At 41.6% G+C, this 24051-nt stretch overlaps 2 protein-coding genes across 2 annotated transcripts in view; one reads left to right on the top strand and one right to left on the bottom strand.

Moving 5' to 3' along the window:
* Positions 1–2632, bottom strand: part of LOC310859175 (solute carrier family 2, facilitated glucose transporter member 9-like) — a gene marked incomplete at both ends in the record, with an annotated part of 88448 nt that extends 85816 nt beyond the window's left edge. The window contains one exon of the mRNA XM_083765577.1: positions 2573–2632. Coding sequence (XP_083621703.1) covers positions 2573–2632 — 60 coding nt within the window. The remainder of the gene's footprint in view (positions 1–2572) is intronic.
* An 11002-nt stretch (positions 2633–13634) lies between these two features.
* On the top strand, positions 13635–15085 carry LOC310858503 (transcription factor LBX1-like; the record flags this gene model as incomplete). Its single annotated transcript, XM_083764637.1, has 2 exons — positions 13635–13971; positions 14580–15085. 2 exons carry the CDS (start codon positions 13635–13637, stop codon positions 15083–15085), a joined length of 843 nt encoding a protein of 280 aa, XP_083620763.1.
* Between the last annotated feature and the right edge of the window lie 8966 nt (positions 15086–24051).

Below are 24051 nucleotides of genomic sequence, written 5' to 3'. Positions count from 1 at the left end.
TGTTTATTTGTGTTTGTTTATTTGTGTGTGCGTGCGTGCGTGCGTGCGTTTGCTTTTATGCATGCAACGCTGTGTGTGTGTGTGTGTGTGTGTGTGTGTGTGTGTATATGTGTGGCGTGTGCATGTGTGTGCATGACTCCATGTGTGTACGTATGGTGTGCATTGGGAAGGAGACTCGGGCAGAAAGACTGAAAAAACAAAGACAAGAGAGAAAGAAAGAGGAAGTGAAAGAATGAGTGAGACAAAAGAGAGTGAAAGAGACACGAGACAGGGAGGTATTCAGGAGGAGAGAAACCCATTCTTCTTCTCACAGGAGAACCATCGGACCAGTCTGTTTGTTTCCCAGGCGGCCATGTTGGGGGGAAAAAGCCCCTCTGGGCATGGAGCTCCATGCACGCAAGCCCACAGCTCCACATAATTAGACTGGACCCGTGGTCTCAGATCACTAATAAATACATGTCTAAGCATACACATCAATGGTTGAGTGCTTAACGCCCACACGCTCAGACCCACTTGCACTCTCTCTAGCCCATTCTGACCTGAGATCAGATTCATACGAGGTTTCCGCCGGACACACACTGGTCTGATTAAACCCATTCTGACCTGAGATCAGATTCTAAAAATGTCAGTCGCTCTTCGATTTTTCAAAAAATAGCAGACCTACAAGCTCGTATCGCGCCACTCGGTGGCGCGATATGAGCTTGTAGATCTGCTATTTTTAAATAGCTAAAGCATAACATGATGCTGACACCAAAATGGGTGCCCGTTCAGAATGGGCTAGTTATAACTAGCCTGGGATCAAATCCCACCAGTGCTTACCTCCCGTGCCCCTTTTCTCTGTCTTTCCCTCTGCCTTCTAGCCTTCTATCTGAATAAATAATATTATATGAGAGTGTGGGCTGCCCATAATATACGTGGTTGAGTTACACAACCCCCCCGAACAAGATGAAAAATGAAAGCTATACTGAATGTGATACGTTCTTGTATTGTGTATCATCTTTATTTTATTTGGCCCGTAAAGCACTTTGAGCTGCATATCTTTGAATGACAAGTGCTATATATATAAAGATTACCACACCAATACAAATGGTGATTCTATAATATGCTTGACAGATTTTCAGACTGATCAAATTTAAGGACTGCAGCCTCTAGCTTTTGAGGATGTTATATCTAGTCAATTAGTTACAAATAGCTTACTGAAAATTCATCTTCCTATATTAACCCATTCTGAACGGGCACCCATTTTGGTGTCGGCATCATGTTATGCTTTAGCTATTGAAAGATAGCAGATCTACAAGCTCATATCGCGCCACCGAGTGGCGCGATATGAGCTTGTAGATCTGCTATTATTTTTGAAAAAAATCGAAGAACGACTGAATCTGATCTCAGGTCAGAATGGGTTTAATCAGACCAGTGTGTGTCCGGCGGAAACCTTCGTATGAATCTGATCTCAGGTCAGAATGGGTGTGCTGTCTCTGTCTAAGCTCAATGTGTAGTCATGCCATCAGATGGATCTCCATTTATATATGTGGGCACAAAAGGTTGCATGCCCACATATATGGGCATATACTGATTACATCCGCGATCTTCATATATGGGCATAAAAGGGACAAGGACTGACAGATGAGCCACTGGTCCGACCTCTCTATATGCCCATATATGGTCATGTATGTATGGGACCAACCGACTTCAAACTCGGCACATCGTCAAGGACTCGAGACAACAGATATGCAGTTGTCTAGAACCGCCCTTCCAACCAATATGCCCATATATGGACATTCCATAGGCTATTCTGATATATGACATCGGTGTAAATTACACCGTATTTAGCAAAAATGCTCAATTTCATCCTCAGTCCCCATAGAAAACAAAACAAAAACAGACAGGGAAGTGAAGCACACTACCGGTACAATACGAGACAAAACGTATAAAAACATATCTTCTAGTCTTTATTACCAAAGGACTGTGAATAGCATATTATCCCATTCTGACCTGAGATCAGATTCATACGAGGTTTCCACCGGACACACACTGGTCTGATGAACCCATTCTGACCTGAGATCAGATTCTAAAAATGTCAGTCGTTCTTCGATTTTTCAAAAAAATAGCAGACCTACAAGCTCGTATCGCGCCACTCGGTGGCGCGATATGAGCTTGTAGATCTGCTATTTTTCAATAGCTAAAGCGTAACATGATGCCGACACCAAAATGGGTGCCCGGTCAGAATGGGTTATCAGGGCTCATCGCCACCCACTGGCAGCAACAACGAGCAGTCATTCATTTCCAATGATATGGAAATGGGCCTGGGCTACACTGAGCGACATAGAACGGCCCAAACGCCCTGGTTACAAAACTGCCATGACTTTGATAACAAAGAAAGTTGAGAAAAGTTAGACTTTATGCAAATGACAGAGTCAAGCAACGGTCAGTAGGAGGGTGCATGCATGCTTGCCTATTAGAACAACTAGAGACACTGTCTGCACAAACAACCTGGACCACACACTGGACCACCACTTTAATGGTGATAATATTGATAGACCCATGTCTTTAACCATAGTATAGAACACTAGACCTGGGTGATTTTCATAATGTTGCTGATGTCTGAGGTGGGTGGGTCCTTGGGCAGCTTCATGATGCTCAGTGAAATCATAGGCAAATCGGCTAACCAATCACATAAATTCAGTTGTTCATGAGATGATGTATATGATTGTTTTTTTTTCTCCATTTCCCACTGGACCATTCTCACACCAAAGGACCAAAGGAGACCACCGACTTTACTTTAATATATTTTGATGAGAAATATTTAACTTTAATATTTGACTTTTTAATTATATGATCAAATATACCCGTGTTTAGTGATGGTTTGACAAAACATATATATTTATATAAAATATAGAAGTGACACAAGGTATATGTCAAATTCACACAGTGGCTTTCCGGGAGGAAAGCCGGGAGGATTTCCTAGATTTTTGGTGTATTAACAAGCATGCCTAGAGGTAGGCCTACTAGAATCAATTTTGAACAATCTTTTGCATAATTTTTCAATTGAGACATTTCTAGAACCCGGCCACAATCTTGAGCGTCATCTTGAAAATTAGAAGCCTTCTGGAAGGCATATTTTCCTAGATTTTTTGTATGTTATCTAGCATGCCTAATCCATACCAGAATCAATTGAAAACCCTTTTTTTTTTTTTTTTTTTTTAAGATATTTTGATTTTTGAAGGGACAGACAGTAGGCTGACAGGAAACGGGAGAGAGATGGGGGGATGACATGCAGTAAAGGCTGTGTCGGGTCCGGGAGTCGAACCCGCGGCACACTGCGACTGGATCACCAGTCCGGTGCCCAGACCGTTACGCTACGGCCTGGGCCAATTGAAAACCCTTTTGTATCAATTTCTTTGGGATTAAGTTTTAAATGTTTTAATATAAATGTTTTCATATATTGACCTGTCTAAAACCACAAATATGTATGTCAACATTTGGACCCAGAATCTACAAGAACGAAATGTTGTCTTAAAGGACGACTTCACCACTTTTCAACCTATTTTCATATAATTGGTGCTCACTAATGTTCATAATAAAATAGCACAGTTTTTGTCTACTCGGTTTGTGTCTCATAGGAGGGCTGTTCACTCAGGAACCTGTCTTCCAATGACATCATCGATGGGGAATCTAAGCTAATAGAAACTGCAGGCGTTCTATTCCTGAAAAGTTACAATGCAATATTGGAAGCCATCGTTCTCGCGATAATACAAATTTAATATATATTCTTTTAAATCTTGTTTAAAAGAATCTGCCTAACGATGATGTAACTGGAAGATGGGTTTCTGAACTGCCCACAGCCCTATATATGAGACACAGACCGAGTAGACAAAAACGTTACTATTTTATCACGAACATTAGTGAGGACCAATGAATATATTGGACCAATGAATATATTGAAAAGTGGTGAAGTCGTCCATTAAAACTGTCTTTTATCGTAAGGCCGTTGAGTGGCATGCTATTCCTTTTAATTTACTTTATTTTTGTTTTTAGGTTATTATTATTATTATTATTATTAATTCTACCCATCAGTATATGGTTATGATCCGGCATGGTATAACCATATAATAAGGTGCATGGCTTTACCTCAGACAAGTCCATACGGCACATTAGTCAAGTATTGACGTATAGATAAATGCTGAATTCTGAGACATTGCCTGTAGATGATGAAATTACACTTGGACCATATATTTGGCTTGGACGAACTTGGCATTGGCATAACAAATTGTTAAAACCTGATTGTGATGACAATTGTTTTCTTTAGACTCCAACATGCAGGAGTACTGCATGGCCATTTGAGTCAACTGGCATTGTAGGCTTTTTACTGGATGGATTTTTATATTTTTGAGCGGTGAAAAAAAAAAATCTCCAATGGGTAACCGAATGTGTATGTCTGTATGTGTGTCTGAGTACGAGGCCTTCAACAGCTGCAATACTGCTGGGTGACCTAAAGTGGCACTGTTGAGCAACATTCACACTGAGCACTCTAACTATAACTGCAGCCAGCCAGCCAGCCAGCCAGCAGCCTGCACCGCTCATGCAGTTCACACAGGTGTGATTTTTTTTTAATACATTGGTCAGTGCTTCTTTGTCATTTTGTTTTATCAAGCTAAACAATATGAAAACGGAGAGGGAGACGGGATACATAATATAGGCAGTGCAAAAAAAAGGGGGGGGGGGGAGAGAGAGGATTTCTTTTTTTATATAGGCAAACAGAGGTATATCGTTCCAAAGCAAGCAGCTTGACCCATTCTGACTGGGCACCCATTTTGGTGTTGGCATCATGTTATGCTTTAGCTATTGAAAAATAGCAGATCTACAAGCTCATATCGTGCCACCGAGTGGCGCGATACGAGCTTGTAGGTCTGCTATTTTTGAAAAATCGAAGAGCGACTGACATTTCTAGAATCTGATCTCAGGTCAGAATGGGTTCATCAGACCAGTGTGTGTCCATGTGGAAACCTCGTATGAATCTGATCTCAGGTCAGAATGGGTTAACAACTATATCCTATCAATGGACACAATTTGTACATGGATAGTTTTTTGTTTTGTTTTTTTGTTTGTTTCTGGTGGTCATGCACTTCTGTTCATGTTTCCATTCTGTGTTGATAGTGGGAAAGAGGAGGCCCCTGTGTCCAGCCTGTGCCAGCTACAGTGTGTTGGGTCATACAGTGTGTTCTAGTACAGGCCCCAAACCACTCTAGTATGATCAGGGGGTGTCATAACAATCTGCTGCTGGCTGCCTGGCAGGCACAGCACTGTGAGAAAAGCAACTGTTACAGTAAATGCTTCTTAGGTTGACCAGTTTTAGTCAATTATCAAATTTTATCTCTCTTTACTGTAAATGTTGAGCTTGTTTTTTTTCATCATTTTTAGAAGGGCCTAAGAGTGCAATGTTATAAACAGAAATATAGACAGCATGGATTATTTATTTTTGGTAAATTAAACACAAACAAATTAAATAAAATGATGTTTGTTCTGTTCTGTCCAAATATATTGGACAGGATTTAAGCAATGAATGCTATAGGTTTGTAATGCTGCTCTTGTGCAGATTGCTATAGCCACATGAATTCCAACATCGCTATGTTATGTGAACATTCAAGGCGAACATTCGGCTGAAATAGGTTGTGAACCTTTAGTTTTAGTTGACGTACAGCGAAGTATATTGGGTTTATAGTATACATATGTGAATCAAGGCATGACCATATTGGAGTGAATTAATGAGTTTTGTATATGGTTCTTTAAAGGATCCATGTGGTTCTACAGAGCAGTAAAGGGATGTTGTATCACTAGTTCACTACAGCCAGAGAACCATGAAAAAGACTTTAAGGACAGAGTAACAGTACATTATGCACTCCTCAGGGGGTGAGCTCTGGGCCTCTTGGATTTCCTAGGAGACGGTGCACCTGTTTCCTTTTTTTCCTCTCTATTTTTCCCTTGCATGAAGAATGATGGGTTGACTTTCACTTTGTTGACTCCATTTTTTGTGTCTTATTTTATCAGTCTTGCGTGATTTTGGCGTGAAATCTATTGTACGTGTGTAGGCTATATTATTGTTTGTCTTTGAATGCCTCGATTATTTGAATACACATCAGGACCTCAAAGGAAATAAGACCTGGGCTTTTTTGGTTGCTTATCCTTTTGGCTGCGGTTAATGGTTATCTTTTTGTAGCCTATAAATCTTGTATAACTATAACTGTACTTTTTATGCAAACTATAAAATGTGTGTGTGTGTGTGTGTGTGTGTGTGTGTGTGTGTGTGTGTGTGTGTGTGTGTGTGTGTGTGTGTGTGTGTGTGTGTGTGTGTGTGTGTGTGTGTGTGTGTGTGTGTGTGTGTGTGTGTGTGTGTGTACATACATACATACATACATACATACATACATACATACATCCCCAGTGAATAGGCAGTTTGCCCTTCACTGGTAACCCTATTTTGTACTCATTTTAAATGTATGAAGGTATTGCGGGCAAGGATTTTTACAAAAAAGCCTCCCCTTTTAAAATACATACACACATACAGTACATACCTACATACATACATTTCAGAAGTTTTAGCAGTTTTTAAGGACCCACTTTTAGGCCAGTGCACCAGAGCAAACTCTTGCCTTTTTTTAAACCCTACCCATTTTAACCAAATACATACATACATACTGATAATGTGGATAAATGCACGTGTGAGGCAGAGAGAGAGAGAGAGAACCAGTCCATCAGGTCTATTTGTCAGAGAGGCTAGTTATTACATCTCCACTAGCTGAAAAAATATGGCCGTCTCTCCTGAGATCTATACCAACTCGCCTGATAAATCCTCTCTCCTCCAACCAGGTCGGCCCTCGTTAAGACACCGTCCAATGGGACGCCAGAGTGACCTCTGTTAATCACATGTGATTTATATTGTAGTTGCACATCTGACTAAAACAGGGAGACACGTCTGAGCTGGGATATCCGTGTGCTCTATCTGATATCATGTATGATAACATACGCTTGGGGAAAGTGTGTGCGTGTGTGCGTGCGTGCGTGTGTGCGTGCGTGCGTGCGTGCGTGCCGAGGGGTCTTTGTGGGTCCTACAAAATGGACAGTTTACCCCCACAGCTGTCTGACTGACCAGACTTAACCCATTCTGACCTGAGATCAGATTCATACGCGGTTTCCGCCGGACACACACTGGTCTGATGGACCCATTCTGACCTGAGATCAGATTCAAAAAAATGTCAGTCGTTCTTCGATTTTTCAAAAAATAGCAGACCTACAAGCTCGTATCGCGCCACTCGGTGGCGCGATATGAGCTTGTAGATCTGCTATTTTTAAATAGCTAAAGCATAACATGATGCTGACACCAAAATGGGTGCCCGTTCAGAATGGGTTAAATCCCACACAGTCTGTCCCTGCCTGGCATGAGCTCACCCACTTACAGTAGGCTATCAGAGACTGACACATTAGACAGGCCTAAATCAACACCTGGTTTGTGAGGGCGGCGAAGGGGAGTGCTTGCTTGGTAAATGTGATTTCACATGCATGTTAAAAAGGAAACAATGGAGCAGGCCCAGTCATATATTTTTATCATCACCTCCCACAGATTGCTTTCAACTCTGCTGGGGCTTCTAAATAGTAGGCTATTTGTTTGCCCTACACAAAGACAAACCACAAGGTGTGAGTAAAGGAGCTGAGAAGAAAAAAAACCTTGTTCCACCAGAAATTAGGGCCTATATTTTTGAGGCAGAGATTATAGCACCGTTTATATTTCTAAATGTTGTTTATACAAATTCTAAACTTTATAGTCAAGCCATTTAAAATGCACAAAATATGGCTGATTGTAAAACAAGCAAATAGCAGTGTTTATACACTGTACATGCATGCATTGTTAAGATAAGATAGCCTACATGGATTTGATATGCTTTGTTTTGAATGGAATTCCTTAAAAGCTTTCTGTACTTGGTATATAAAGCGATATATTAATTAGGAACCAATATATTCCCAGCAGTATGCCTCAGTGAGGCTTTAGGCCATACTGATTTTTTTTCCTTCTTTCAATTCCATCATTTCACTGAGCAGTATTTAGATAAGGTGTTTCCTTTTGAGATCACTGGAATTCATTCTCCCCTGTTTTGGTTATTGAATTGGCTATACTGGCCCCCACCTGAAATTATTTTTGTGCAGGGACACCCCCATAATAAATCACATTTCTTCGAGATTTTTTTAAAATAGTAGATAAAAGGCACGCTCATAATGTGAGCTTGTGAGCTTACAGATCGTCTATTTTTAAGGGGCGCTGCCCCTTCTATAAACAGCTTTTGTCCCCACACGTCTCAAGATTTGCCATTGACAATCAAAGGGGAATTCAGGTCAAATGTCCGCTAAATCTTGTCCCCACACGTCTCAATATTTGTCATAGACAATGAACGGAGAAATAACCTCGGAATTCCGCTAAATATGACGTAAATTATACATCAAAACATTAAACGCCATTGACATTGAAGGGAAAATGTACGCCATATGTAAACGAGCAAATCAGCTAACCAATCACATGCAAGCAACAGGCATTCTGATTGGTATGAGATGATGCATGATGATGTATGATGATAAGAGCTGATAATTCCGATCCTTATGTAGCAATGTCAAATGTCCACCAACATAAATTGATGTACGATGACAAGAGCGCCCCTCATTTCACACGGGTGTGATTTTTAAATATAAAGTGGCTACACAGATTTCGATTATTCTAGCCTATATTAACACATTTTGCCAGGGACCCCCTGGAACCTCCTCAAGGACCCCTGCTGGTCCCCGGACCCCACTTTGAGAACCATATGGTTCACTCTAAGGGCGAGCTGAGACGAGGCATCATGTGGAGGGTGGTGTGAGTATGGTGGGTGCTGGGTGGGTGTGGGTGGTGTGAGTATGGTGGGTGCTGGGTGGGTGTGGGTGGTGTGAGTATGGTGGGTGCTGGGTGGGTGTGGGTGGTGTGAGTATGGTGGGTGCTGGGTGGGTGTGGGTGGTGTGAGTATGGTGGGTGCTGGGTGGGTGTGGGTGGTGTGAGTATGGTGGGGTGCTGGGTGGGTGTGGGTGGTGTGAGTATGGTGGGTGCTGGGTGGGTGTGGGTGGTGTGAGTATGGTGGGTGCTGGGTGGGTGTGGGTGGTGTGAGTATGGTGGGTGCTGGGTGGGTGTGGGTGGTGTGAGTATGGTGGGTGCTGGGTGGGTGTGGGTGGTGTGAGTATGGTGGGTGCTAGGTGGGTGTGGGTGGTGTGAGTATGGTGGGTGCTGGGTGGGTGTGGGTGGTGTGAGTATGGTGGGGTGCTGGGTGGGTGTGGGTGGTGTGAGTATGGTGGGTGCTGGGTGGGTGTGGGTGGTGTGAGTATGGTGGGTGCTGGGTGGGTGTGGGTGGTGTGAGTATGGTGGGTGCTGGGTGGGTGGTGTGAGTATGGTGGGTGCTGGGTGGGTGTGGGTGGTGTGAGTATGGAGGGTGCTGGGTGGGTGTGGGTGGTGTGAGTATGGTGGGTGCTGGGTGGGTGGTGTGAGTATGGTGGGTGCTGGGTGGGTGTGGGTGGTGTGAGTATGGTGGGTGCTGGGTGGGTGTGGGTGGTGTGAGTATGGTGGGTGCTGGGTGGGTGTGGGTGGTGTGAGTATGGTGGGTGCTGGGTGGGTGGTGTGAGTATGGTGGGTGCTGGGTGGGTGTGGGTGGTGTGAGTATGGTGGGTGCTGGGTGGGTGTGGGTGGTGTGAGTATGGTGGGTGCTAGGTGTGTGTGGGTGGTGTGAGTATGGTGGGTGCTGGGTGGGTGTGGGTGGTGTGAGTATGGTGGGTGCTGGGTGGGTGTGGGTGGTGTGAGTATGGTGGGTGCTGGGTGGGTGTGGGTGGTGTGAGTATGGTGGGTGCTGGGTGGGTGTGGGTGGTGTGAGTATGGTGGGTGCTGGGTGGGTTGGGGTTCTTTGGGGCAGAGATGACGACGCCACAAATATCACTCTATCATAAACAAGCATGTGCAGCACGTGGCTACGGTGGCTTCTCTGGACATAATATAGCCTGTCTGAGAGTGTGTGTCTGCAGGACCAGGATGAATGTCAATGCCACATTAAATGTTGTGTTGTTATTTATATACAAAGCTGTCCTATTTGTTGTCCTGTTGATCAGCCTACAGTCCACATATTTTAATTAATATTATGACATTTTGTTCAGTATTGGACATTTTTGAGGGGTGCTAGCCCTCCATATGTCCAGCTTTGAGGGTTTGTGTAAACACATGCAAACATTGTCCTAACACAAACATTGAATGCCATCGATAACGAATAGCCAGCTTTGAGCGTTTGCGTAAACACAAACATTGCGTAAAAACAAACTTAGAAGATGTGGACGTGAATTCTGATTGGCCGGAATGAGATGATATATGATGATGTACGATTGTACGATGAGCGCCCCTCACTTCACACGGGTGTGATTTGTGAGGGGCGCTAGCCCCTCCTATATATTCAGCTAGTAGATTGTTGTCCTATATACACAGAGCAAATTGGCTATTTTTGTCCTATTAAATTCCCACTGACAATGAATGGATGATGTGATGGTAAAAAGGTGTGATTTTTGTATTATTTATTTTACACACACATTTTGTGTGTCAATTGTTGTTTTTGTTGGTGGAGGTGTTGTTGTCACCTGATCTGTGTCAGTCAAAAAAAAACAGCACGAGGTACAGTCAGACATTAGGCTATAGCACAGAAAAGTTTCAATTCGATGTGAATATTGCTTGAGTTCTAGTTTTGAGTTATATTTTTCTATAATTTTACATAAATTGCAGTCGTTGACACTATTCAAACTAATTGTCGTCACGCTGGCTGCATTGTTTCTGTTTCATAACAGCTACATGGAGACCAGTGTCAGGCTGTGCTGTCATTCATATTTCTATGAGTCTTTAGTAATGATGGCGTTTACAAATGTTGTTTTCTCTCACGTTCCTGATAAAAGCAAAGCAATAATGGGTCCAGTCCTGTATGCCACATTGCCACTCAATGGCAATGCTCTGCTTCCCTCTCTCCTTCAGCTTGCAGGCTGCAGAAACTGTATTAATCAATCATTGTTCTCAAATAAAAAACAATTATATATTTTTTGTGAAAACAAAAAACAATCATAAATAAACGGTGCGGGTCTGGTCATGAATCGTGATGCTCTCAGCTTAACCATTTGAACCCTATATCATCCCTATATAGGGGGTAGCATTCGCCAAAGAAAATATGGCAGATCTATACAACCAGAGGTGTGACTGGAAAAGCGCAAGTAGCCTACAGTTGCGACTCAGGTCCGTTTTATTAGAGGGGACCCGACCTATTCTTTCCATCTTACCTCCCATCTCTCTCTCTCTCTCTCTCTCTCTCTCTCTCTCTCTCTCCCTCCCTCCGTTGCAGCACTTAATGTTGACTCATGTGCACGGTGCATGCACCCTTCGCCTTTCTTCGGCCTTCTTTAGGACTGAAAAGATGAAGTCTTTGTAAGATTTGACACACTTCAAACAAAGCACAAAGCACTTCACTCTCTATTGAATAGTTGAATTGGCTAAATAACCCATTTTATTTAAAATATAGATAGACAGATAAGCTATAGCATAATAGGCAGTGCAATGCGTAATCTTTAGACAATTGATTGTTAATTTTGAAATTATAATTATTAAACGTTTATTTTGAAGATCATCACGAACATGATCGAAAACATATATACCCTCTCCTCTTCTCATCTCTCCCCTCTCCCTCTCCTGCTCACATTATCATTGGTCTGTGTTATATTTCCCCTGGTGGAAGAGCTATATACATTAAGTCAAGATGCAGTAACTATCAGTCATCACTGTAATATTATCAACTATATTATACACGTCATTATTAGGCAGGAGAGCATGGGAATAATATCATACATGCAATATTAGGCTACTATAGTGCTATAAAGAATAATAATTATATAAACTGTTTGCTAGCTAATAATATTTATAATAGGCCTATACACACGATACTATAACATTAATCATAATACCCTAAATAATGTATAGGTAAAACGTATAATTAACTAATAATAATCTATATAAATGGATATAGCCCGTATATAATAAAAAGGAATAAAAATATAATTTTGTTTAAAAATAGTATAAACCAATTCCGTTACCAAAAACACTGAAGAAGGGGGAAAAAAGACTGTATACAAATCTTACTAATCCCGACAGAACGAACAAACGTCGTTCGTTTATGCAGATGGCCCGTCGGCAGATTTTTTTTTTCTCAGCTGGAGCTGCACAAAAATAAAGCCATCATCATACTGCCAGCGCTGGAGGAGTGAAGCAAGGCGGGGAGATTTGATCGGAGATGAAATATCTCGGCGCGGATGTAAAATAAGCCCTTTCGCATGAGTTATGGCCCGGATTTGGCGATGCTGAGAGGGGGGGGGGATGTATACTATATTCTCTCTCACCCCTCCCCATGTCTCTCTCTCTCTCTCTCTCTCTCTCTCTCTCTCTCTCTCTCTGCTCGTGTTCCTTCACTCACCCCTCCCTCTCCCCAGCAGAGGTATCGTCATAGTTGATGTATCGCCAAGCTCCATATTACCTTTACAAAACAAAAGATCATCCGTTCGGTTCGGGGGGGAAATATATGTCCTATAGGCCTATGTCCTTTGAAATAACTCACTTCAAAATTGTATTCAAATACAATTCAATTAAACAAATTCTTACTTCTGAAGTTATTATTATTATTTTATTATTATTATTATATTATTATTATTATTATTATTATTATTATTATTATTATTATTATTATTATTATTATTATTATTATTATTATTATTATGCCTATAGTGTTGTTGTTATTATTATTATTATTCATACACTGATGAGCAATTATCTCTCTCTCTCTCTCTCTCTCTCTCTCTCTCTCTCCCTCTCTCTCTCTCTCATTTACCGAGAGGCCTATTCTAGTTCCTCGCCACACGGACTAAATTAGCCCAAAAGATGATGAGAGGAGCACAAAGCATTATGATTCCATGGGGCTCCTCCCCTCCTCCTAACCATGCGTCCTAATTAATGGGACACCCCAACTCGCCAAAAAGCCCCGCACTGGACTGCAACATAGTCAAAGAGTGTGACAGAGAGAGAAACGGGGGAGAGAGAGAGAGAGAGAGAGAGAGAGAGAGAGAGAGAGAGAGAAGCGAGGGTGAAAGTGCCACCAGAGAGATAATTGATTACCTCCCCAATCAATGATAACTTGTTAGTAGTCGTCAGATCTATGTGCAACTCTTTTCGACCCTCGCCATTTTCAAGGAGGGCGTCTCACTCAGTCACTACTCCGGACCTGCTCTTTCCTTCTCCTTATCCGGGGACGATATACTTTTAAAGAACCATCCCATCCCGTTTTGGAATAAGAGCTTTTTTTCCCCTCTGCTCCGCAATCGCGCAATTATCCACAATGCGGGGTTAACTCCTTTACTGTTATGTGACTATTTTATATTTTCTTTCGATAGCCTTTTGTTGCTGTTTTTTATTATTATTATTATTATTATTATTATTATTTCATTTGTTTTGTTTTTGAGACTGCTGATATATTACAACGAACTTAGCAGCACTAGCTGGAAACATGACATCCAAAGAAGTGTCCAAATGCGGCGAGAATGCGATGGAGAACAGGCGGCGAGGCAGTCCGCTGGACCACCTCCCACCGCCTGCCAACTCCAACAAGCCGCTCACTCCCTTCAGCATCGAGGACATTCTGAACAAGCCGTCGGTGAAGCGAAGTTACGCGCTCTGCGGGACGGCGCACCTGATTTCGTCCGAGAAACACCACCGTCCCTCCGGCCTCAGCTCCCTGTCGAGCCGGGCCCTGCTCACGCAGACCTCCCCGCTGTGCGCCCTGGAGGAGCTGGCCAGCAAGACGTTCAAGGGACTGGAGGTCAGCGTGTTACAAGCTGCGGAAGGTATAGGTAACATGATGTCTTTAAATGTTTGCATGGCTGTTAAACATTGGATTTGGAAATTGGAATTGGTTGTAACCTATATTGGATGATGCTATTAGTTGAAGCCGCGGATCTCGTCCATTGTTTTTACTCTACCTCATTTTTTATATGGGCTAACATAATTCATTATTATTATAATTATTTTGCTGAAAACACCTGACCATTTTTCACGAGTAGCCTACATTGGCCAAAAAAAAAGAAAATAAATCACAATATTTACGTTACGTCGATCGTTTATATGATTTATTTATTATGACCTGCATGTTGTATAGAGGAAGAGTATAATTATACAAGATCAGATGTCACCACGGCATAATGCTATAGCTAGGCTATTGACGGAACTAACGCATTATGCATGCATTTATAAATCCAGTTAAAAAAGCATAAAATGCATTTGTGCACCTGCACCATGTTTGAACTATTTAGCCCTCTTCATTCACCTATAGGCCATAGGGCTGCTGTTTTAGCCTGCAACGCCCTTGGCGCAGTAAGAGAGAGAGCGAGAGGCGCATGAACATATTAACTGACATGTCGTTGAACTAAACCTTTTCTTTGTGTCTTCCCCACAGGAAGAGACGGGATGACACTATTCGGCCAGAGAAACACACCGAAGAAACGCCGGAAGTCTCGCACGGCGTTCACGAACCACCAAATCTACGAGCTGGAGAAACGGTTCCTGTACCAGAAATACCTGTCGCCGGCCGACCGGGACCAGATAGCCCAACAGCTGGGCCTGACGAACGCCCAGGTCATCACGTGGTTCCAGAACCGCAGGGCCAAGCTAAAGCGTGACCTGGAGGAGATGAAGGCGGACGTGGAGTCGGCCAAGGCGACGGGGGTAGTGCCGCTGGAGAAACTCGCCAAGCTCGCGGACCTGGAGAAATGCGCCAACGGGACGCTGGGCCTGCACTCGCGCCCGTCGTCCTCCTCCCCCGCGCGGGGTGGTAAGCGGGAGCACGAGCTCGCTCACAAACTGCGGATGTCCCCCCTGTCGCCGTTCTCGGACCACACAACGACTAGTAAAGAGTGTTCCGAGGACGACGAGGAAGACGTGGAAATTGACGTGGATGACTGATGGCACTGTGGGGTTGGAACAGTCAAAACGGACAAACAAAAGACGGCAAATATCAACCCCCACATGGAAGACTTGTATCTTGTTCTTGTACTGCTTATATATTGTATACCATCTCTCAGAAACATGTACCAAACTGTTATGACCTTTTTTTATATCAGGCAACAGATATAGGCCTATTCATAGTAAAAGCATGAAGAGAAGAAATGCAGTGGTACGATTTATTCATTGGCAAGGTATTGTCTCTTGCAATCAAAGCAATATGGTCTGAAAATGATAGGCTGTTAAGTTATTTATTTTTTATTATTTTGTCACATACACACACACGCACGCACGCGCGCACGCACGCACACACACACACACACACACACACACACACACACACACACACACACACACACACACACACACACACACACACACACACACACACACACACACACACACACACACTTAGGTCATGTGCGACACAATGTCTCCCTTATTTTTTTATTTTTTTGCATGGGAATGCATGTTTTGATTTGTGCCCATTATCATTATCTATTTATTTTTTTGCGTTTTAAATTATTTAGCTTGTTTTATGTTGAGCCAAACCACCGTGTGACACTCCAGGCTCCTTTTCTTGCCCATCTGTAACCTTGACTTGGATTTATAGGCCTATACCTTCTGCTGCAGATGCATGATCAGAGTGACAAACTCGGTTATTCACATTATGCATTTTATGGGAATGCTCAAGCGATGGTATCAAAATAAAATTAATTTAGCCGTGATTTTGACAGCTACACTTTCTAGATTTATTGTTTGGATACAATATATAGAGTTACGGCTGATATAACTTTATTTTTATTTTATTTTTACACCTGAAAGTGCCTTTCTAGAATCAGGACAGTAATTTGAAAACCAATGCACAAACTGTAATGTATATATACTATGGGAATAAATGGCTTTTTCTGAACATTTATTTTATATTGTTTAATTAATTCATTACACCAATAGTCGACTTTGTTACAACAGACAAAAACATTTTTAAACGCATCATTTGCCAATTTGGGCGTATCCTAATCAAAGCAACCTATTTAGCGGAACACTTTCAGCAGGCTCCACTTTTTCAAATATTTCTGTGCCATTCATTGTGCCTTTTCTAATAGGCTAGGGTTTCTTTAGACATTTGGTGGCTCGGAATCTCTCAAATCTTTCACTTTCTAAAAGCGTGTCTTGGCTTTTTGACCCCGCGACGTACTTCCCCCATTCGGGACAAAATTTATGTGAGAAACACAAATCTGGTCCCGGGAGAGGAAAAAAGGAGACGTGGATGCCACAAAAACACAAAGTTTGGGCCAGTTTTCTCTCGGGCCTTTATAGACCCCGTTTTTGTTCCAGGGGACTGGGCTATAATTTTAAGCGTAAAGCATGAAAACTGGGGACAAATGAGCAGCGTTCCCTGATGTGACAAGTCACAATGGAGCATGCCCAGTCTCCCGCAGGCAGCAATACTGAGACAAGTGTGTCCCGCCGCACAGAAAGGACGCAAACGTTTGGAGGCCATATGGTTTTTGAATTTTCCCCTCACAATTCGAGACAATTTGATGGATTGAGTTAACCCTCCTTTTTAAAGTGTTTAACTCGGCGCGAACAAAGGCCATAATGCATACATAGACTCTCGCCTTCACGAGGGCATCTGCGACTATTAATGTCGAGCCTCCTTTCTTCGCCTGGCGTTTTGAACAAGTCAATGAATTACAATGAAACTGACTTCTCTTTTTTTGTGAGCCACTTGTCTTTCTTCGCTTTTTAGCCCCGGAATAATATGTTTGACTTTTGTCCAAGAAACGTTTTCTAAACAAGAAAACGCCACACATTTTCGTTGAAAAGTGTTTTTCATGTTAAGCGGGGAGCCATAAAGAGCATGGAGACTGTGACATTTATGCCAAAGTCTGGTTAGGGAGTTCTTTTGTTTGTTTTCTTCTCATCTCTTTATTCTTCCCTGCTCTTTATTTCCTTTGTCTTTAAGGGGTTTAATGAGGCTGAAAACATGATGATGTGAGAAAGCGAGTCCAAAAAGCCAAAAGGACTAAAAAGATAGCCTATACGTCCCGTTTAATCGTGCCTGTTGTTGGAATAATTGATGATAACTTTGTGAACGTTTTTTGTTTCTTTTTTTTTTGTTTATTTGCTTGTTTAACCAAATAGAATATATAAGTTTACGCTATAGTTCCTGCAGTTTTGTTTGACAAAGTTTAACCACTTAAACCTGCATTGCACTTGGCCCACTCCGCATTTTCCCCTGTCACAAAATCATCTCTTCACCAAAAATAGCTTATCCAATCTACACTTGTAGATCAGATATTTTCTTTAAATGTTCTCACAGAATAGTTAACAGAATTAAGAATATCTTTACATTTGGCAGGCTATATTAGAGGTCAACATTATGATATGTGATATATGATATGATATGATATGATATGATATGATATGATACGTTTATTATTCTCTAACAACATATCTACATGCAGAAATGCTTTTGATATACATTGAATCTTTATCTGCAGGATCTGGACCCCTTGTAGTCTAAATTAATATTTAAATGCACAATAGCCATGAGATTATGTAGCATAATATATTATCATATAGGCCTAGGCCATTTTATATAGTAGCTAATATTTATAGGCTTATAGCTCATATTCACAACGGTTCTCGTGCAACTTTGTGTGCGTGCAAAGTGTATAGGCTACGTGCGCGCGCCCGTGTGAGCGCATGCCAACTCGCAAAGTCTCTCTCTCTCTCTCTCTCTCTTTCTCTCTCTCTCTCTCTCTCTCTCCCCTCTCTCTCTCTCTCTCTCTCTCTCTCTCTCTCTCTCTCTCTCTCAATCCCCTCCCAGTCCCATATCAGTCACTCCTCTGCCACCGGCGTGACGCCTGCTCTGAATAAAGCGTATTTATGACTGGGTTGGGAGGTAAGGCAGGCTAACTTTATGGATCTCACTAGTTTATTTTATGAGGGGTTGTCAGGCGGGCTCCAGTGATAAGTAATACCACCGTCTGAGGAGCCAGTTCATGGTAATTAATGCGGAGGTTTTAAGTGTATTTCAGTATTTTCAGTTCAAGATGGAAAAAATCACTAATTCAATCGTCCGGAAAATTGAAGTTTGATGCATGAGTCCCCTGCTGAAACAATAGGACCATGGCTGAAGCACACCACTCTCATTTCATCTCTGTGCCTCCCCCTTTGAACCCCTTCTTTTTTAACATTTCTATGGCTTTCTTATTCGGTGTTGTAGACTCAGGTGAAGTAGCCTGGGTGGGGAGAAATATTAGAAGCGCATGTTACACTCGTTAAGGGCAATTCACTCATTTTCAGGGTAACTGAATGATGGAACGTCATTTACATTTATTAACTTGCATTTACCCAGGTGGAGGTGGTCCCATTGAGAAACAGCCCTACACACATGCAGCCACAAAATATTGTAAATATTTATATAGAGCATTTTCTATTATGGCACTGCATGTACATTACTTTATAAAGTGCTGAAAGTTGTATTATTATTATTATTATTATTATTATCTTTTGTTAAAACCATAGCCTATACAACACACATACCTGTTGTAGGTCTGTCTGCACAATAACATAACATGCCTATAATAATTCTCCAATAAAACTTTGATCTATTGTAGCTAAATCATTCCATCCTCAGCTTAGCCTATGTGTCTTTAAGTCTAAATGGAGCTGAAAGTATATAGGCCTATAGCTGACTAGAGTTGTAGAGTTGTAATCAGAGCCTTCCCGTCGAGCCAGTTAATACTTCAAACTTCAATTTTACGGGCGATTGAGCTAAGCATGTTCCTGACAGAGTTGATGTATGTATTAATTTCCTTTAGCAGCTGATTAATTAGGCTCGAGCTGAAGGCCCGAACTGAACGCCTTTGCTTTCGAATTTGCATATTAATCAAATTCTAGTTGATCGTTTCACATGCGATCTAGACTTTATAGTATAGGGCCTAGGCTATATGTGATTTAAGAGACCTCGCTGGTGCTGCAGTCGTCTGTCCACTGTATAAAAGCAAAGACGCAGAACGGAACGGTTTGGCCCGGCATGCAGTTTGTGAGACGGCAGAAAATTCACCTGTCAGGCAGATCAGAATGTCTCCGACAGCCAGAGTTTTAGCAATTATACGTGTGTGTGTGTGTGTGTGTGTGTGTGTGTGTGTGTGTGTGTGTGTGTGTGTGTGTGTGTGTGTGTGTGTGTGTGTGTGTGTGTGTGTGTGTGTGTGTGTGTGTGTGTGTGTGTGTGTGTGTGTGTGTGTGTGTGTGTGAGAGAGAGAGAGAGAGAGAGAGAGAGAGAGAGATTCCCTAAACAATATAGCATGTGTGTCTGTCTGTGACTTGCGTGTGAAATAATTTCACATTTCTTCATATTTCTAATTATTATACAAATATCATGTATATTGTATAATCATTTTAGTGAAGATGGCGGGGGGCGGGGGTATGGAGAATGGCTCCATACGGGGATGCTGACTGTATTTGAACGGACGTTCCTGGATCACAACAAGTGAACTCAGTTTCTGTCAATGAGAAGGGGTAAATGGAGCCATCTGCTGGTATAGTGACAAACAACAGAGAATGTGGTCTAGTCAGGTGGGTTGGAAATTTAAAACGATGCATTTTCAGAATTACCATAATTTTGAATTCCAGTTGATTGATTGAATTGAATATACTTTATTAATAGTTTGCAGAAAAATATAATATAAAATACAGTTCAATACAAGGTCTGTTAAGAGGATTTAAACCCAAGAAAGCATATGGCTTGTTTCCATTTGGGTCCTTTATTAATCGAGACATTTAATGACATTTAATGACATAAACGGTTAGGAAAATAATAATACCGAATATAAATAAGACGACGCCAATATTTAATTAATTTGTGGAAAAAGAACACTCAGGTCAGGTCCCTTTTCCACCGGTTGGGAACCAGTTAAAGGATCACTTCACCACTTTTCAACGTATCTTCATATAATAGGTCCTCACTAATAATCATGATAAAATGGCACGATTTTTTTCTACTCAGTCTGTGTCTCATAGGAGGGCTGTGGGCAGTTTAGCAACCGTCTTCCAGTGACATCATCATTAGGCAGATTATTTTTTAAACATTATTTTTTTACAAAAATGTTTAGATTTTCATTATCGTGAGAACGATGGCTTCCATTTTCGCATTGCAACTTTTCAGGACTAGAAAGCCTGCAGTTTCTATTAGCTTGTATTCCCCATCGATGATGTCACTGGAAGACGGTTTCTAAACTGCCCATAGCCCTCCTATGAGACACAGACCGAGTCGAAAAGAAATTCGCCATTTTTTCATGATTATTAGTGAGGACCTATTATATGAAGATACGTTGAAAAGTGGTGAAGTGGTCCTTTAAGTTCAGAACCAGTTCTTGAGCCAGACCTCCACAATTGGAACATTAATTATTAATTGAGTGGGAAATACCATACCTAAATTGTTTATAGGATCAATATAAGTAAATTAATATATGATAACCCTTCCACAGGAGTAGCTTTCTCATATTTATCACACATGTAATTTTCACCTAGCCTATAGCCTACGTGATATAGATGAATAGGTAAGAAATAATAATTAATAGTTATCACCATGAAACTTCCCCAGTTGATTACTTACACAAGACAAGACAATGATTTATTGTATTACACATTTTCTGAAATTGTATAATTATACCTATATTTTAATATGAAAATTAGGCATGACTGCCTGCCTAAATATGTCCCAAACCGGCCCCTAAGGTCTTCCACTGCTGGCCTGCTCGCTTTGCCTAAAAGAAATGGCAACTAAAAAATACGGGGAAGCAGCTTTTTGCTTCTACGGGCCGTCGGCATGGAACAAGCTCCCAATGTACCTTCGTCAGGCAGCCTCTGTAGACATTTTTAAAGCTCAGCTCAAGACCTGCACCTCTACAACATTGCTTTTAAGTGATCTTTTATTTTTATTTATTATTTTTATTATTTTTATTACTGCTTGTTTTTTGATGTCGTTGCCTTATTTTATCTGTTCTTATCTTTGTACCACTGCCTTCTCCTGATTTGACACTGCGTTATTGTCCTATTGTTTTAACTGCTTGCCTTTTTAATACTGTTTTGTTTTGCTTTTGTTTTTATTATCTTCTCTGCTCTGTAAAGCACTTTGAGCTACATTTATGTATGAAAGGTGCTATATAAATAAAGTTTATTATTATTATTATTATTATTATTATTATGTATAGGAACATTATGAAAGACAATCACACCCGTGTGAAGTGAGGGGCGCTAATATATTAAAGTCTAACTCATCTTGATTAGGTGTCAAAACAAACATTAAATTATCTTTATTGTTAATGGCATTTAATGTTTGTGTTATAGGGACAAGATGATGTACATTTTCCCTTCATTGTGAATTGAAGTTTGTTTAACCTTAGCACCACCCACCTAATCCAGTCCCTCCGCCTCCTACTTTAAGACCACCCACCTGTCCTTGTCCCTCCCCCTCCTTACAAAAGGACTGCCCATGGCTCTGCCCAATTGTTTACAAAATGGCAGAGGGATGACAGATTGGTGAGATTCAGCCATATATGTTTGAGCCAGATTCTGGTTCAGATGAAGGACAAGGAGGTAATTCCCTCTTCATTGGTGGGGGGCCATCATCTGTAATAGGGGTGGCCGTAGCCACTCCAACTGTTTTATTGTGGAATTTCATGGAGACCTACATTTGACAAATAATTTGACATCACTTTATGATAGGAATGGAAGAATAGAGATGTGTATATTGCAGAGAGTGTTGTGAATTATCTGCATGCTGTCTGACTGGCAGCCTCTGGTGGACACTCCCCATTCCCTGCATCCACAATCACACATGTGTTTGCCATCACACCACTCAACTCACTAGCCAATCACAGTCTAGGTGTGGCACCTATAACCAGCAACTCACCCCACACTCCTCACTCAGTAGAACAAAATAAGAGGGCACAATACGAATACCGTGTAATTCTGATGAATAGCATGTCCAAAATTGTGTAAATATAGCATTTTTCACGACAGCCTGCCTCAGCATTGACCAACGTCAGCCAATCTTCATCATAGTAAGTGAATGACGACACGACAGACTTTTTTCCTGTTCCAACAAGGTTTTGGTTTGTATCATAGACATAGAGTAATGGTTCAATTTCATTCCTTACAGACTACCAGACCAGTAGCCTATCTGCTGCTCGCGAACGAGTCCGCACATGTTGACATAATATGTCAACATAGCCTCGCACATGACATTGTTTACAAATATTATTTGTAAACAATGTCGTGTGCGAGGCTAGCCTTCTAGGCTAAACTAGCTAACCACTAACCATGTTGGATATTGTTTAGCTTTTCTGTATTTGGTCCCACAGAAAAGGTAAACTAGGGTTAGGGTCCCCTCCCGAAAGGTGATAGACCTGTGCACACTTGAACCCCAGCATCCACAATAAGGCTAACATTAGCTAAACTTTAGCCCCTCTCGGGACCCTACGTAAAACTTTTCTGATATTTTGTTGAGTTTTACGTTGGGTCCCTGCTCACTACTGTATTTTCGTATGGAAATTCCTATACGCGGAAGTGGAGATTCTCTCTAAAATAGGACCCGCGGCATGTGACGCCATTATTTTCCTTGAGTTATTCTGAATTCGGTAACTTTAAGTAGCTATACATCCAGCTGCGAATATCTCCTGTGGCGCGGAAGCCGTTAAGTATTTTTAATCTTTGTTTGACCGATTTGGTCGCTTTATTTCTTCTTGTTTGTTTACCGTTTATTGTACCGCCTCCCGGTGTGCGGTTGGCTTGTGCGGCTACGTCCCTGCCTCTGATCTGCTGTGTCATAGCTATAGCGCCACTAGCTAGCCAGATAGGCGGTACAATGAGGTGTCAATAAACAAGGAAGGAAAAGAAGAATCCAAGCTTCCAAATCGGGCAAACATATATTAAAAATACTTAACGGCTTCCGCGCCACAGGAGATATTCGCAGCGGCATGTATGTGTACTTATACTTTACATATTCAGAAAGCCTCACACTGAATAATATCGTCATAGAGCGCGGGGAGCAGCGAAACATGGAGTAAATGTTTTAAACAGGTGGCATGGACGACGTGGAACAGGACCCAATGCACTGGGTCGAACAAATGTCAGAAACTTCAGTAGCATTTGGGTTCTGCTTGGAGGGCTAGCTAAACTTTGGCTATATAGAAGTGTCTATTTGTACGCCTCTAAATGTTTTGATGAATTGAACAAGTTGGTCGGCACTTTCCATAAAGATGCAAGTGGCGCAGCGTAAATGCTGCTTTACAAATCTGTCACCATTTTAAAATAACTTCAAATGCTTTGACTTGAGCTAAAAACTATAAATAAACAATCGTGCTAACGGTAGGTAATGTTGGCGAATGTTTACAGAACATATCATTAACTCTTCAGGTCTGCATGTCACTAGTTGTTCTTGTTGGCTTCCGAAGTACCACGTAAACAGTCAAAACATGGGGGTTATTAATGACTGCGTACGTGTATTTTTGACCTCAGTAAATTGAACATTATTGTTCAAATTCATTACAACCAGGGTCAATAAAACCATATAAACAATATAATGACGATGCTTTAGATCAGGGGTCTTCAACGTTTTTTCAGGTATAGGAAACCATAGACATCCCTACACATTGTGTTGCTTGCTACACGATAGATCATGATCACAGGAAACTTTTATGTTAGTGAAGTATTCAATCCATCAAATAGCCCATTTGATTGATCACATCAAAGAGTGAGAGGCATTGTGAGCTTGTGTATGTTCATCTTATGGTCCCATCATCCATGCTAGGCTTCCAGTGGTATGATAAAAAAGGTCCATGACTGTTGAAGACCCCTGCTTTAGATATTATTACATTTATAGTGTGGGGCATTTATAGTGTGGGGCATGC

This window comes from Protomyctophum parallelum (assembly GCF_964188405.1).
Source record: "Protomyctophum parallelum genome assembly, chromosome: 5".
Lineage (NCBI taxonomy): Eukaryota > Metazoa > Chordata > Actinopteri > Myctophiformes > Myctophidae > Protomyctophum > Protomyctophum parallelum.
This window is presented reverse-complemented; position numbering and strand designations above follow the sequence as displayed.